General features: G+C 37.1%; 1 protein-coding gene across 1 annotated transcript; it reads left to right on the forward strand.

Annotated features, from left to right (window-relative positions):
• The first annotated feature begins 9437 nt into the window (after nt 1–9437).
• LOC139727253 (NADH dehydrogenase [ubiquinone] 1 beta subcomplex subunit 5, mitochondrial-like) lies at nt 9438–16477 on the forward strand. The gene is made up of 6 exons (XM_071638210.1): nt 9438–9549; nt 11103–11200; nt 12024–12090; nt 13958–14019; nt 14635–14741; nt 16164–16477. Exons 1-6 carry the CDS (start codon nt 9438–9440, stop codon nt 16273–16275), a joined length of 558 nt encoding a protein of 185 aa, XP_071494311.1. The 3' UTR covers nt 16276–16477.
• Nucleotides 16478–16686: the final 209 nt, after the last annotated feature.

A 16686-nucleotide genomic window follows, 5' to 3' on the forward strand; every position in this document is an offset into this window, starting at 1 on the left:
AAGTCACTGTCATCTAATTCCTGTGGAGGAAATTATATAGGCACTGGTTTTGGATCACTAGGATGATGATACTGCAACTAGTCTCCCTTCTATACTTGGAGGTACATGTACACAGGCTGGAGGTGTTTTCTTATCAGATAGGCACAGATGTTTCAGGGGCGGATCCAGGAATTCCGTCAAGAGGGGGCGCGTTTACAAAATTAAATGGGGGGCGCACGCACCCCTACCCCCATTTTTTTCTTTTTATTTCTTTTGTTTCAAAAAAAAAAAAGGGGACGTGCGCCGGTTGCGGTCATCCCTGGATCCGCCCCTGTGTTTGGAAACTAGTACTATAACTGTCAATGAAAAGAGATTACCTAATCCCTTAATCTCTTTTGTGTCACCATGGCCCTCCTGTTGGACTGATGCACATTGCTACACCCAAGGGGGCTCACTAACTTTTTAACTACCAGTAGTCCAAGTTTGGACGGGTTGTTGATGAAAAAAGCTTTGCAAGTTATGCTTAGTGCCTGGACACTCAGAGCCATTCACCTCATGTTCCAAAATACATTTTTTTATGATACATACACAACTCAGTTTGCATGTGTTTTGCAAGCAAGGACAGATGACATTTTCTGCCTGGTGTCAACACAGCTGCACTGGTGTTGAATTTGATATTAAACATATGGTAGTCTGCCAGCAACAGTATTGATATTGTTTATGTGTAGATGTGTAATTTGTAGTATAAGTGATGTCATCACTCTATACAGTCCTACAGGAAATAAGCCCATATGAATACTAGGCTACTACTTGAGAATGCACAAAGTGATGTGTGATTACTAGTAACCTCTCTCATTTTAAATGCCATTTTGCTTCTGTTTGCAGCATGCATTTGTATTTTGTAGGTAGCCCAAAGACGTGGAACCGTTATGAACATTTGACAGGATTAGACCATGAATTCATGGGCCTAATGAACTATAAAATGTAGCAACAAATAGACAAACAGACAAACATGGAATACCTCAAAAGTCTAGTCAATGTCTTACATTTCCCTCGCCCTATAACTCTTTAGCTCATAAAGTACAATTATTCTATGATCGGTTCCCAAGAGAGATTTCCACATTGATATTTTTATTTGTTTTTAAACACATCCTGTATATGATTCATGACTGTAAAGTGTTTATTGGACATCAGCCAATGCCTTGGTCCTGCAAATGGGTTGTCCTAATCATCATTCATCTGGAATTCACCTCGTAATGTAGCCTGTGGCACTTGGCTACAGACATGACACTGTTAGGTTGTGAGTCTGCGGAAGTCAGAATGATAGAAACTCTGCATTACTGTACAATTGATATGAATGAGATGAGTCTATCATAATGTGGTGAGATGTACAGTCTGTGTATCAGGAAATTACTCAAGTACAGTCATTTCTTTGAGAAATCCAACCTTACATTGGCAAAGTGTGGTGGTGACAGGAGCATGTACACAAAAGTGCAATTTCTTTTTATGCATTGCAGCTACAGATGTATTTCAATGAAAATTAGTGATTTTGTGAGGCTGTAATCACATTCTGTTTGATGGCGATGATGATATGGACAATAAGACATACCCTAAAATTGATCACAACACATGCTTTTACCGTGTTACCATCTACGGCAAATAGATTAAGGAATCATATAATGGCGTCACAGAGAATAGTACTTGGAGTCTGTGCCCCAATTCATAATTGCCACTTTAGAAGGACCCATGTGCACACTGATTTGGATAGAGTATGCTACTGCAGGGCTTCCATTGATTGGACTTTCATTAGTAAAAACACAAAGACTGGCTTCTTGAACTGTGATTTTTGCTTTGCCCATGACATCTGCCAAATCAATCCAGAAATTTTTATTTGCATTTTTTATAATCCTTTTTTTTAAAGTACTTGTGAGTAACATCTTCAAAACATACACTGTAGTCAGTTTCATCCTGTCAACATAGCAAAGTGGGTGTAGAAATAAGTCAATAAATCTGTAAGAAATATCTTTTTCTTTTATTTGGAGAGAATTATGCTTGGGGCTATTAAACCTAAGAGATATTTAAATTACAAATCTGATTTTTTATACTTTTGTATCAAACACAATTTTGTAATGACTGAGTGGAAGTTTTGATTTCATGATTCAGCTCATTTCTTTGACATTGTTTTATCTTGTCAAAAAGTGTAGAATGTCTGGTATTAGGGAATGCTTCTCAGGAAATGATCAACGCAGATGTGCCATATCTTTGTACTTTTATAATCTTCAAATCAACTTTTTTTTTAAAATAATTGTAATTTATGATTTTTAAAAATATATCCAGAGGTACATTGTACTTGAGGTATGAGCATATTCATTCTGTTGCAATGTATGCTAACCTGCGGGATGAACGTGTAAACTTCTGAGTCATTGAGGCCAGTCTTTATGAAATTAGATGGTTAACTCGACGTAACTTACAGTGTATGGCAGTTAGGTTGCATGCAGTGCCATTGACAATCAAGATTGTGAGTTCTCAGAGGGTTAGATTAGGTGGGATTACACATCCTTTGCTAGAAATCAATATCAGACTTACTGTACTCAAGAATTGAGACCCAGGGAATAATTTTCAAGCTCGAATTTGATTACCAATTTCAGCTGATGAGTGATATTTCAAATGGTGTCGTGTACAATGTACACATCTATGGAAAAAAAAAAACTGCTACACACACGTGTACACACACAAAAAAATAATAATAATAAAAAGATAATAATTTGTTTAGCAGTGATATGAAAATTCATAGCAAATTGTGATGTGATACCAGGAGAATTATTCACTAGAAACCTCTTTTTAGTCCCTGTATATCTCACACTCCACATAGATGGCAGATGGTGTATAGAACTTGAATGAATGAAGATTGTCTCCCAGCTGAGTGTTGAGTCATGCTCGGAGATCGGAGGTAGAGATAATTTTGACTGAAATCAAAGATGAACAACTACAACTGTACTTTGTGAGATCATAACCAGAGCTCACTGAATAGAAAGTGAAACAGCATTTTAAAGGTATTTGTTGCAGATTAGCATAATGACCATAATTTCTCAAACATGCTGCATTAAAAACAAAATGTTGGTTTATGTAATGATTTAATCTTTTACCTTATTACATTGATTTGAAGCATGTACGACATATATAATGTGGATGTATTGAAATGACAAGTTAAAAGTGAGTTACAATTATGATTATTACTCTCCATAGAGGCAATATTGTTGTATACTGTAGCATAAAGTAGTGATTTTGAGTAACTACATGTATGTTGAAATGTACTTTGCTCTTACTGTTAGTATGGAAGGGTTTGGGGCCATGATTCACCTTGTATTTGTTCTCACCTTGGACATAGTATTGTATGCAAAAGGATTATAACGGTAATCAAAATGATTTTGAACAACAAAAAAAAAGGAAAAGAAAAAGGAAAATAGACCTCACTACTGCACTGGCTGTAAGGAAATGTGAGCGTTTTACTGTTGCAATGGTCACTTTACTGAATGATAACTACGCCCACCCGAATCAACTCATTTTTGTTCTTCTTGTTGTTTTTAATAATAATGATAATACTAGTAATACTAAGCATTTATATGGGGCTTGGTACGGGGTGACTCTAAGCACGCTGAAATGTCATTAATATTGAAGGTGACAAATATGATAGGATTGCATATTCTGTGTGTGAAGTGCCTTTAGATTACATGATATACAATTTAATACGATGCACTCTCAATGTTCTTTACTGGAGAGTATCAAGTACTACTACAAGAGTTGGTCTACAAAATTTCTTTCTATTATTGTCTTGTTTGCTTTTTTATTCTCTCAAACCTTTGGATTTGACTCCATGACAGAGAAGATGGATTTGTGGCTTTGTGTTAAATCACATAATGACTCTGATGGCTTCAAATGCCTCCTTTTCGATTATTAATAATATTATGATATTTCTTTTCAAACAAAAGAAAAAGAAAAAGGTAATCCAGGTTTAGTCATGTGACATTATCTTTGCTTCTCACCGATATCATCACTCATCAACATGAATATTCCAAATGATGAATTTTTTTCAGTGTTACTGTTGTATGACTTTCTCAGGGGTCATGATTCATAAATGTAATGGCGCTAGTTGAAAAATTACTGGCTTTGGCATCCGCAATATCAATGCCTGATAACTGCTGGAGCAATATTCAAAATGTTGCCCGTGCAATATATCTCCCTTTGTTTTGACTTGATAGATTCACAATTTGGTGTACACACAAGTACTCCACTCACTGCCATTTGTACTGTAAATCGAGGAACATTAGCGGCATGAAACTTTGTAAATTGGAGACTGGAACCTTTTGGGATTCATGGTCGCGAAATTCAGGAAAATTTCATGTACACAAAAATTTGTGGTTGTACAGTATTTTGATTCAAGTATTGTTGATCATCTAGTTAAGACCTCATTAGCCTCTTTAATTTGATTTAATTTAAACCAAGCGACCTCTGTCAGACATGATTGTGTGATACAGAGTTTTTGAAAGGAACTGGAGCTATCGATCAAAAAGGGATGTGGATATGTTCAGATGCATAGAATAGTTATTCTGTATCTGTTCGATCCTTTCAGTGCATATATACTGGAAACCCCTGTCATATAATCATGCTTACTTGCAACGAGGTGAACTTTGTGGCCCCAATTATACATTATAACTGTATTTAGCTGGTCTCTCAATACAGTTAGAGTGAGGTGCCGGTTATAATGAGATACAATTTGGAGGTCCTTGTGACCTTGTTACAAGGGGGTTTCCCTGTATGTCTGCACATTATTTTTGTTATGAGCTCATAGATATTATGTGTAATATAGGTGGCTGTCGTGGATGCTGATCCTTCATGCAGTTGTCGATAACTGAGGGGCCAATACATACAATGGGATACTCTCTTTTTACTAGGTGAACTTTATATGCTCCCCAATCCTATTAGCTCTGTATGTCCGGTTCCTCGTTATAAACGTATGCACGTTTCTACTGTTTTAATATGTGTACATGAAAATGGGACCAGTAGAATCTTCTCGTTATAAGGGGTATCTCGCTATATCCGAGCTCATTATAACGGGGTTTCCCTGTATCTCCCTTTGTTTTGACTTGATAGATTCACAATTAGGTGTACACGCAAGTACTCCACTCACTGCCATCTGTCTGTACTGTAAATTGAGAAACATGCAGCTATCGGTCAAAAAGGATGTAGAAATATTCAGATGCATAGAACAGTCATTCTGTATCTGTTCGATTCTTCCAGTGCATACTGGAAACCCCTGTCTTATAATCATGCTTACTTGCAACGAGGTGAACTTTATGGTCCTTATTTTACATTATAACTGTATTTAGCTGGTCTCTCAATACAGTTACAGCGAGGTGCCGGTTATAATGAGATACAATTTAGAGGTCCTTGTGACCTTGTTACAAGGGGGTTTCCCTGTATGTCTGCACATTATTTTTGTTATGAGCTCATAGATATTATGTGTAATATAGGTGGCTGTCGTGGATGCTGATCCTTCATGCAGTTGGCGATAACTGAGGGGCCAATACATTAAATGGGATACTCTCTTTTCACTAGATGGACTTTATATGCTCCCCAATCCTATTAGCTCTGTATGTCTCATGCACACAATACATGCAGCAGACATTGAAAAAAAAAAAACCCACAAGGATTAATTATAATGTTGAACTATCTGGGAAAAAAAAAATATGTAAAGAGGGGCAAACCAAGCAGATGAATGGTGGCAGGTGCTACGATGATTTTATACCAGTATTAATTGATGAATTAATGAACAATGAAAGGCTAGTCATAGACTTTATCAAAGAGCTCTGTACACGTATGTGTTCGTTCATATACTCACTGTGACCCCAAACTATTTGAAACATGTGCCCGCCATCAAAGTGGGCCTGTGCATATGGCTGTGTGCCATGATTGAGTGTGTGGTAGTGCCTATTGCACCTTATATCATATCACATAAAGCTGTGAATCCATCAAATTGCTACCTAGAGTACTATTCATTCTTATTAACTTAATATACTTGGCAGTGGACATTTTAAGAGAGTAACAATTGTATGCACAGTATGTCACACGCATATATTTCTTGGGAATTAATTTGCTCTCCAGAGAAAAAGAATGTGTGATAGTTAATTTATGACATATAACTGTTCATGAGAAATGTTTGCAATACTGCAAATATGATTTAGAATTCTAGTTTAATAGAGCAATGCCAGCTTGTAGATCAGTAGCCAGTGATATTTGCTGTGAAGCCTCGATCTATAGATATTTAGAGAGCAGTATTATCGTGTACATTGATAGCATGATTTCAGTCATCTCAGCTGATGTGTATTTACTTAGATTTAATTCTTTCCCACTATTATAATGCCTGTAATTCTCTCTGGCATTCGGGGATGATTAATTTTAATGGTTTCATTGTCTTTAAGGGAAAATTGTGTATATCACCAAAAGTAATGATATGAAAATGGCAGATAGACTGACTGGAGACAGTGAGAATGAGGTAGAAAGAACGAAAGACCAAGAAAAATTGAGAGACTGAGAGTGAGAGATAAAGAACAAAAAGTGCAGTATATATGTACATGTAAATATATCTACAACTGGAGAAGAGGACTTTTCACAAGTGTCAGACCTCATTCAAATGTTGATTGATGGAAAGTATGGTGTATGTGTACATGTATATCACTTTGAATGATGGTCATTTTTTTTTTCTCTTGGCCTTTCGACAACATTCCATCCTTTTCTCTTTTTTTTTTCTCCAGGAGTACTCCAATACATTACTTTTCCCTTTTCTAAATGTGTGTATATTACTCAAGTAAATTATTTGAATATATTTCACAGATAGCTGGCATGTCTGGTATTTGATATTTCTGTGTCATGGTGCTCTGTGTGGTCGTGGTGTGTGGTACTGTATATACAAATGTACAGTTCATAGAAATGTCATGTTAGCATGCATAGCAAGGTGAAAAAGAACAGTGGAAAGTCGTACAGTATGATACATGCATGCCACTGGAAAAAACTGTTTAGTTTGTGGGGCGAATTTTTACTTCAGTAGCCAAAACAATCAAGAGAAAGAAATTTGTTCCAATGGGGGGGGGGGGGGGGGGGGGGGGGGGGGGGGATGTTTATATCAGGTACATGTATAAAACTTTAAAAATATATCGGTATAAATATACTAATTTCATATTGCCCATCTACAGGTGAAACAGCATTTTCCTTCCTACAACTGGGAGAAAACAAATTAGGGGTTTTTATCAAGATGGGCAAATTATATAGAGTAGTTCATATATTTCTAACCCCATTTTTTTTTTTAACCTTAAAAGACTTGGTCAAGTATTCGTATGATGATTGATGCAGAGAATGGCATGATAGACATTGTGAATCTGAATCCATTTTCACAAATGTATCAGGCAATATGACCTTGCCAAAAAACACATTTCAGAAATGGAAATGTGCACCTAAATGAGTGTTATGTCTGTGAGTTTTCTTGCTCTTTTAAAAGAACATTGTTGCGGGTTGATGTACCCTTTAAAAGGCCATATTACATGAGTGAGAGAATATGTAAGGTGTATTTCAGTAGTATGATGACAAATGGACCTGGACCTAAAGTTTGTGAATTTATGTACCGTATGTCTGTATGTATGTATGTATGTATGTATGATATATATATATATATATATATATATATATATATATATATATATATATATATATATATATATATATATATATATATATATATATATATATACATGCATACATACATACATACATACATACATACATACATAAATTCACAAACTTTAGGTCCAGGTCCATATATATATATATATATATATATATATGAAGAATTTGATTGCAAAACAGGTAAAGTTCTTTTCTTTTAACATTTTATAGTATGCCCATCATCAGATAGGACAACAACAACAACAACAAAAAAACCTTTTCAGTGATACCTCGCTTGTTATATAACAAGGAATATTCTTGAAGTTATGGTTGAAAATATCCAATATTTTCTTATTTTCTTTTTGCAGCTTTAATTACAAATATCTCAAAGCAACAGGAATGAAGTTGACTTGTTTTGTGATCAAACTCATCATTATATAATTATACTATATATCTACATTCATACATATGTGTACATACAGTATAATATACATAATATGTGCACTGAATTCACAGTATAATTTCGGCTTGATACATACCAGTGATGATAATCATCTTGCAACACTTGAGACAATAATTATTATCTGCTGCAGCAACTGCAGGCAGTGCCCCCAGTCAGGTATATGGCAGACTTGATCATTCCTGAGATACTATGATCAAGGTGACTCCCTTTATCACTATAGTGGTCCTCGGGACCAGCAGTTTTCTTTCATCATACTCTAAAGCAAGAATGCTAGGAGTATATGGACAATCTCTAACTTAAACCTCCATAAAGCACCTCTTAAATTGTATTCCGGTTTATGAAAGGATATATTGTAACATATTTGATAAGTTAAACGCCCAATTCCTACAAGATACTGACAGATAAAGCTTCTGTATAATTAATAATTTACTTACATGTAATATGTTGGCCTTGTCGTATTGACATTATGTGTACCTATTGTAAATACTGTAAATATGTTTGTTTACCTGTTGGTTTTCATCCACTAAAACTTAATTTTTTTTTTTTTTTTTGATAAAAGGATATTTTCGCAGCATGAAATTTTGGCATATTACCATGCACTCAGTGCATAGAGTATATAGGCAAGAACTTTTGCATGCATTTTAATTTCACGAATCTTGGCATTTAGATTACATTTTGAAATATACAAGTATTCATGACTTAATTCATTGCTCACTATAATTGTTTCTCAATCCTAATTCCTATTCATTACACACCTGTGTACCTCTTCGAATGTGACACCAACTGTCATGAAATTAAAAATGTATCATAATGTTTGCATATTATGGATTTTGCATGGTACAGATCTGGTACATGTTCCATTATTTCTGTCGGAAACTATTGATATACATGTAAGAACACTAATCAGCTACATTTTTTTTCTAAGCCTTCGTCTTATAAGATCATTTCACAGCAGGGGGGGGGGGGGAGAGAAAATCATGCAGTCTTCAAATTTGTATATCAAAATGGTAGAACAATAAGGAATTCTAAAGTGGTGGGGTATATTCAAAAAACGTTTGATAGTGTCTCTGTTTTGAATTACTATACTCTGTTATGAAAATGAAATTTAACAAGGACTGACATACAATTTGTACTTTCGTGTTCTTGTATTTCTTACATGCGCTATGCCCCTTTCACCCATAATCCCCCTTTTCATCTTCTTTGTATTACGCGATAAAACGCCTTACGCGAACGAAAGGAAAGGTTTGAAACCAAGACTAACCACATTCACATTTTCAAGATGGCGCTCGTTGGTGGACGAATGTTGTGTCGAAACCTGCTGATTGCACGCACAAATTCACCTGTTATACGAAGTGCAATCCATCCAAAATGCAAAGCATCAAATACTCAAGGTAATTCTTCGAATTATTCTCTTTCTGTAGTGTCGGTTAGATGGGTAGTAATAATTCTAGCGGTAACAAATCGGTGAACTTCTTCTCTCTCCCTGCATATACATCGGTCCCACATACTGGGGATTCATGTTTTCTTTTAATAATGTTTGTGCTTGCCAAGCCAAAGCCAAGCAAGGATGAAGGCCAAGGGCTAAGGCCAAGGGCAAGGATATCCGCCGTGATTTTTTTTTTTAAATTATTTTTATTTTTTTATGTCGATGAATGTGACATCATTATTATGATCGATAATCTTTACGACAATTTACGTCAATACAACATGAGGCATGTGATGGCACTTGCCGAAAGTACTTTTGAATCCAGTTTTCAGACACTTAAAATCATAAATTTTTAAGGCTTAACGATTAAATTTATTTTAGCTTTTTTAGCGTTTATCATGAGAAAATCAGATGTGCACCAAGCCATGAAATGAGATCAATTATCCGTAGATTGATATGCAAGATAGACACGAACAGTGTTCAAATCAACTTAAAATAACTTTTCGCGTTCACGATTTTCCCATTGTAATGGCGGCTTCGATTCGCCCATCGTCGTAAGTAGAGAGCTTGCTAGCGCTGAGCCAGGGCGCGGCGTCTGCATATGCGAAATGGCAGTCGTAAATCACACAACACCCATAGCGACTCCCGCAGCAGCAACCGCGAAGCTCTTCGCGGGCTGCGTCGGGCAGCCAATTTCACTGAAACCAGGCGTTGCAAGGTCCATTTCGTGTACCGTCCTTACCACATCATGCGCTTACGTGTGGTCGATAAATCTTCCTTTCAAAAAAATCAGAAAACATTTCAATTTTGAAAAAAGTGAAATTTAGATACTGCCATATTTTGCGCAATGTGGATTAAGTACAAAATACACCAAAGGTCATGACAATTAAGTGTGAAATTTCGACTTAGCGTGCTGAACAGATCATCCTCCTCGGGCTACTAGCGATAGGTAGCAGACGCAAACCCATGTACAGGAAGGCAAAAGTGTGTTTCTAGTTCAGGTTTATGATTCGAACATGTTGTTTGCCATATGTCCGTATTACTTTTGAAAAGAATGATCAATATCAATGCACCTCTGTCATAACTGATACAGCTAGCGATCGTCGCGAATGTCCTCAGAAGTTGAGCACTGCGTGCGTAGAAAACGGTGTACATGCGCGAGAGTGCCATCTAGTGCTGAATGACGAACGCTAGCTTTTTTGCAATATTTGTTCAACTCAAATAATACATACAAAATTACATTGTTGATTTTGTTCAATACATCATGAAATTTCACAAAATCCCCAAATATTATCACCTTGATCATCCCCCCAGAATCTGTCCGGACTGTCCAGAATTCGGATGCGCGCTGATGTGCGTTCAATGTCAATGCGTGTACAAGGCTGCTGAAAAATGCGCCGCGTCATACTAGTACCATGTTGGCGCAAGGTTGCATTGGGGAGGTTGCGGTGCCCATTGTCAGTAATTGAATGTTCCTTCAATATTAATCATTGTATTTCCATTATGTGTCTTTTCCAGTGTACGACATTGTCGTTCGAGGGATGGCAGGTGGCGGAACCCCAAAAATGTACATCAAATCTTCCAGATACACAGACACTAGGTTTCTCAGAGCCGCGGTAAGAAGTATAGACCAGCTGTACTCTTTGTGTATGATGTTTTACATACATGTACTCAAGTGTCTGTATACTCCCCATCACAACTGTCAGTCCGTGGAAATATCCCTGACCATATTTTTTCTGCATGCTGTCATTAGTCAAAGGAGTGCAATTAGCTTCATACCTATCTCGGAAGGGGTGGGGGTGTATTTTTGGAGTTAGTGCTTTATTTGAGTTATTGTGACAATGTCTTATTTTTTTTTTTTTCATTCTTGTGTATGCAAACTATAGAGGCTTGTGAAATGTCATAGTAAAGGTCAGTGACAGTGACAGAAATAATGACAGATGAAATTTAATTACAAGCAAGTCTATTCAGTGGCAGCAAATTATGATGTCAATTGAAATTCCTTCGCTGTTTCAGCGTGGTCAGTGTAGGCAGTAATGCTGGTGTTTCGGAAGTGGAAGTGGATGCTATGACATGATAGACCCTCTTGCTGATTATGGGATTTCCCAGATGTACAACAGAAGGTCATTGCAAAATCTGTAAAAATTTTGTAAATATTGATGAGAACAGTATGTAATCTGCAATACAATCTAACGAACAAGAATTACTTTGTAGAATTAGTGATAGGTCTTCATACAATATGTGTTGCTATGCTTCTTTTCTTCTTGTCTGTCTTCACACACCATTTGTATTGCTTGTGTGGCTCCTACCTGGATACTTTTGAATTTTCAGGCCTATGTGAAAAACAGACTGTCATTGTAAATGCTCAATTAACCCTTCCCAAACCCCTAGCCGTAACCATGCCTGATATTTCTCATAATTTCTGTTTTGTCTCTACAGAGATTCTATTTTCTGCTGACTGGTGTACCAGTCCTCACATTTGCAACGTTGGTCAATGTCTTCATTGGTAAGATCATACCAGCAAACACAGTACAGGGCACTCCCGTTATAGCGAACATGGTTATAACAAAATTCCAGTTACAAAGAAGTGAAATTTCAGGCCGCAACATCATCCACTCAATGTATTTTTATTGTTATACCCCCGCCAAACGAAGTTTGAAGGGGGTATATAGGAATCAGCGGACGGTCGGGCGGTCGGGCGGTCGGTCGGGCGGTCGGTCCGTTGCAAATCTTGCGTCGCGAACTACTTCCTCAGTTTTCAACCGATTCCCATAAAACTTGGCACAGATGTGTGCCTTGGGTTGTAGATGTGCAAGACATATTTTTTGACAGTACCCAAAAGTACGTTGCCATGGTAACGGCATATTATGGGCAAAAATGGGTACAAATCTTGTGTCGCGAACTCCTCCCACAGTTTTTGATCAATTTTTATGAAATTAGGTACAGATGTTCATCTGAATATGTTAATGTGCAAGACACATATTTCCGCAGTGGCAAAAAGTGCGTTGCCATGGTAACGGCATGTTATTGGTAAAATATAGGGCAAAATGCTTCATGGCAAAACTGCTTCATCAGTGTTCTTCCAATTCTCATGGAATTCATATTGAATGTTTGTCTTAGGATATAGGTCAGCATGACACATTTCTTGACAGTGACAAAAAGTATGTTGCCATGGTAACAGCTCACATATTATGAGCCAAAATGATGGAAAATTTTGTGTTGCAAACTACTTCCTCAGTTTTTGCCCAATTTCCATGAAACTTGGTACAGATGTATGCCTTTGGTTGTAGATGTGCAAGACGCATTTTTCGACAGTACCCGAAAGTACGTTGCCATGGTAACGGCATATTAATGGCAGAAGATCAAGGAAAGATCTTGCGGATTTAACTACTTCCTCAGTTTTTTGACCAAAGCTTATGAAATGTTGTTTTGACCAAAGCTTATGAAATGTTGTTTGGCGGGGGTATAACCAGTCGCTGTAGCGACATTTCTAGTTTTAACAAAATTTCTATATAACGAAAGAAAACTGACGGTCGCAAGGACTTCGTTATTGCGGGAGTCCACTGTACTCATTTTATGAAAAGGAATGTTGGTGTATGGACTGAATATTTCACCAGTAGGACTTTATCTACTACTATTAATTACCATAAAATACAAACCTTTTATATTGGATGTGATCCCAGCATTGGTGTATCTTTACATCAGCAAATATTGGGAGGTAACGTCATTTGTTTCTTTCTTCCTTTTGAGGGGCTGAGATGTGACATTATACAACTTAAAGTGATATTTGTTAATGCCGAAGCACATAAATTGGGAAATGATAAAACCCAAGGCTTGCTATTTTCTTCTTGTTTTACTGCAAGCTTCTGTTGTTGTTTTTTTGGAAAAAGAAAAGAAAAAGAAAATGGTGAAAAGTACATATTCCCTGGACCCATTAATGACTCATGTGAACATGGATACATGTAATTCCCCATGCTTTCTGAAAGAGGTAAGTCAAGTGCTCTTTATTTTGCTAGAAAAGTGAAGATATGCTGAATTTTCTTAGAATTTTCTGTCTATCGTTTTCCATTACGTGACATAACAATTTGTTGCAGTCTTCTCATCCAGCGATGCCAGCACAGAAACTTTACAAATTTGTAACATTATTTGAATGGATTGTCCGATTTTTTTCTCAAACTTTTAGTAATGTGTTCTTCTAGTAAATATTGCTGCATTCACTCAATCCACATTTGTATTTAGGTTTCATATTCCTTTAAGTCCATGGATTCAGGCACATTTTAGGGAAAAGCAGCACCAAGCCTTGGCTAAAGTCTGGCATGCCTAAGGTGTACAATGTACCATGCTCTACAATTCATCTTTGCCTCATTTTGCAGGAGAAGCAGAGTATGCAGAAATTCCGGAGGGGTATGAGCCAAAGCACTGGGAATACCACAAGGTAAAGATATTACTTCTGCTCGCAGAAGGACCTCTGAACCGTAAGAAATGGTGCCTGGGAGTTATTCACAAACCACATGTCACCCACCGCTCTGCTGTTCCCAATGATAATGATGTAATCATTCTGGCATAGTGCATTGTATGCATCTGGCAAGGTCTCTCTGCACTTGAAATACATATGTAAGGAACAAGAAGACACTCCAAACAAGTGAAGAACATCTCTTTTATGGACATGTGGACAGTGTGCATTTCCAGGCTAACCAACAAACCAATTAGAATACTAAATATTAAGGAACTGCAGAACCTTGAATGGAAACTTTAAGCCAGTGAGCCCTGGTTAGGCGATTATGGTGAAAACTACCATGGACAATGATGCTAGAACAAAGCTTCCTTTCACTGCTGCTGTATGCTTATTCTTTGATATGACAGTGGGAAATAATACTGATTGTCATTATCATAATCACCATCAATATATCTCTTTGATGTAAAATATTCATTTGGTGTGACTGTATTGGTGTCGCGTGTGGTTGTGTTTTGTGAAATATTAAAACAGCACACAAATTCATTGTTTTTACCGTTGCGTGTACACTAAATTGGAGTTTCTCTTTTTTGACAGCATCCGATCACTCGATGGCTGTCGAGAAATCTGTATCCTAGCCCCCAGCAGGATTACGAGAAGATGGCTCACTACATGGAGATTGAAGGGGAGAAGATGAAGGCTAGGTAAGCCTAAAATTTTCCTCTCGAGAAAACCAAGGGCCTGCTTCATAAATGTGTGTGCTGCAATGATTGTGAGTTGCAGTAAATGCTGTTGAATACTGTGGCAACACAATGAAAGCTCTCATCTGGGCCCCATTTTATAAAAAGTTGACATGATGCCAACTCTTGCTGGAATAGCAATTGTCATGGTAATGACAAGAATCCAGCTTCCTGATTGGCTGTTGCTATTGGAAGTTGTCATTCCAGCAAGAGTTGCTATCCTAACATCTTGTATGAAATGGGGCCCTGATTGGTTGTTTCCTGGTTGCTGTCATGGTAACTGCAATTATTGCACCTGGCAGGAATTGTAAATGACAGAGGCCCCTGGTTGTTACTGTTGACAAGACTTTCTGTAGCCCATGGTACATGTACATTATGCATTTCACGCATCATGGAATGGTGGAAAGGTGTGAAAGCTCATCTCTGTTTTCTGCATACAGTGTATGAAAAGGTGTTGGCAGGCACTGAATGTACTTCTACCCCTAACCACTGCATTGTCATAATGAGCTACTGTCTATGCCATATATTTAGCCAGTTTAATTTTTCACGAATCTGGACTTCCCAACAGTTTCACGAGTGGTTAAATTTGCAATTGTGGAGCAAGTACTGAACAGAGAAATGTATGATTCATGTTGGGATGAGAGTAAATATTTTTGTATGTTTTTAAATTCGCGAATGACACCCAACTCACGAAATTTGTGAAAATAAAAATGTTGCTAAATATTGGGCATATACAGTATGTGAATACATGTAACTTGCTTGATAGCTTCAAGGATGAAATTATGTGACATTCAACATAATTAGCCAAACTTGTGAAGTTATTCATGCAAGCACTTCCATTTCTAGAGTACCATATCAATAGTTCCTTTATAGAGACAGGCTATTTGTTGCAGTGGAAGTTGCTTCTACATTTACATTGAGTTTAACATGCAGTAAGTTCCAACTGTAGTTCATCCTGCCTTCCACATAAATCTACTTCACAAATTATTAAGCCAAATACATTGAAGCTGGTAATGCATTCTTCTTCGTTTCAATTCAAACACAAGTTGAGAATTACATGAACTTGAAGTCCTAGATTGACATTAGTTGAAACATTAAATGAAAACAGTAAAAACTGTTGCTGACCTTTTGTTCTTTTAGTCTTGTGTGCGGTGTATACCCAAAACCTACAGGTGTACCCACCTCATTGCTTTGTAAAAGTCTCTGATACATGCTTTAGTCTAGTGGACAGATAAGACTGACATAATAAGAATTTAGTCCCTGCACCAGTTTTCATACTAATCTCAATCCTATGGCAGTGTTGTGTACCTCAACATGCCCGCTATAATCTTCAATCTGTAGATTAGTTTCATTTGTAACTTTCTCTTTTTATTCTCTGCTGTTTAGGGGAGAGGAGCGGGAGGTCAGGCGATTGATGAGGGCAAGGGGCGAAGGTCACTACTACTATGCCGTGGATACGCCTCCAAACTGGAAGTCGGAAGAGGAGATGAAGGAGTGAATGCAATATCAGTTGCATCTAGAGTTATCTTGTCAAAGTTAAAGAAGTTTTAGTCAGGGAGACAAAATATGTATTGTGTATGTGAAATAACAAGGAGGGTCTTATAGATGCTTACTATTCAAAGAGTGTGTTTCTTATGTGAAAAGCAAACTGAACCAGAGTTGTCTTGTTTAAAGGTGGGAAGCTGTATGTGTTCATACATATGGCTAGGAGGTGATTAAAATTAAGAGATATTGTACAAATTGATATGAGTACACTCTTGAAGATACTCGGGCTATTTGGGCTTGCTTCATCACAGAATTTTGTTGTTATTCAGTGAGGAGAAACTTCAAATTTGTACCTCAACACACAACAATCATTAGGGCCATGCATACCTGGTATGTGATATGGCCTACAGGGTCTTTATTGCAG

Source organism: Diadema antillarum, unplaced genomic scaffold, assembly GCF_040938485.1.
Source record: "Diadema antillarum isolate AM-2024a unplaced genomic scaffold, OU_Dant_1.0 seq00000124_RagTag, whole genome shotgun sequence".
Taxonomy (NCBI): Eukaryota; Metazoa; Echinodermata; class Echinoidea; order Diadematoida; family Diadematidae; genus Diadema; species Diadema antillarum.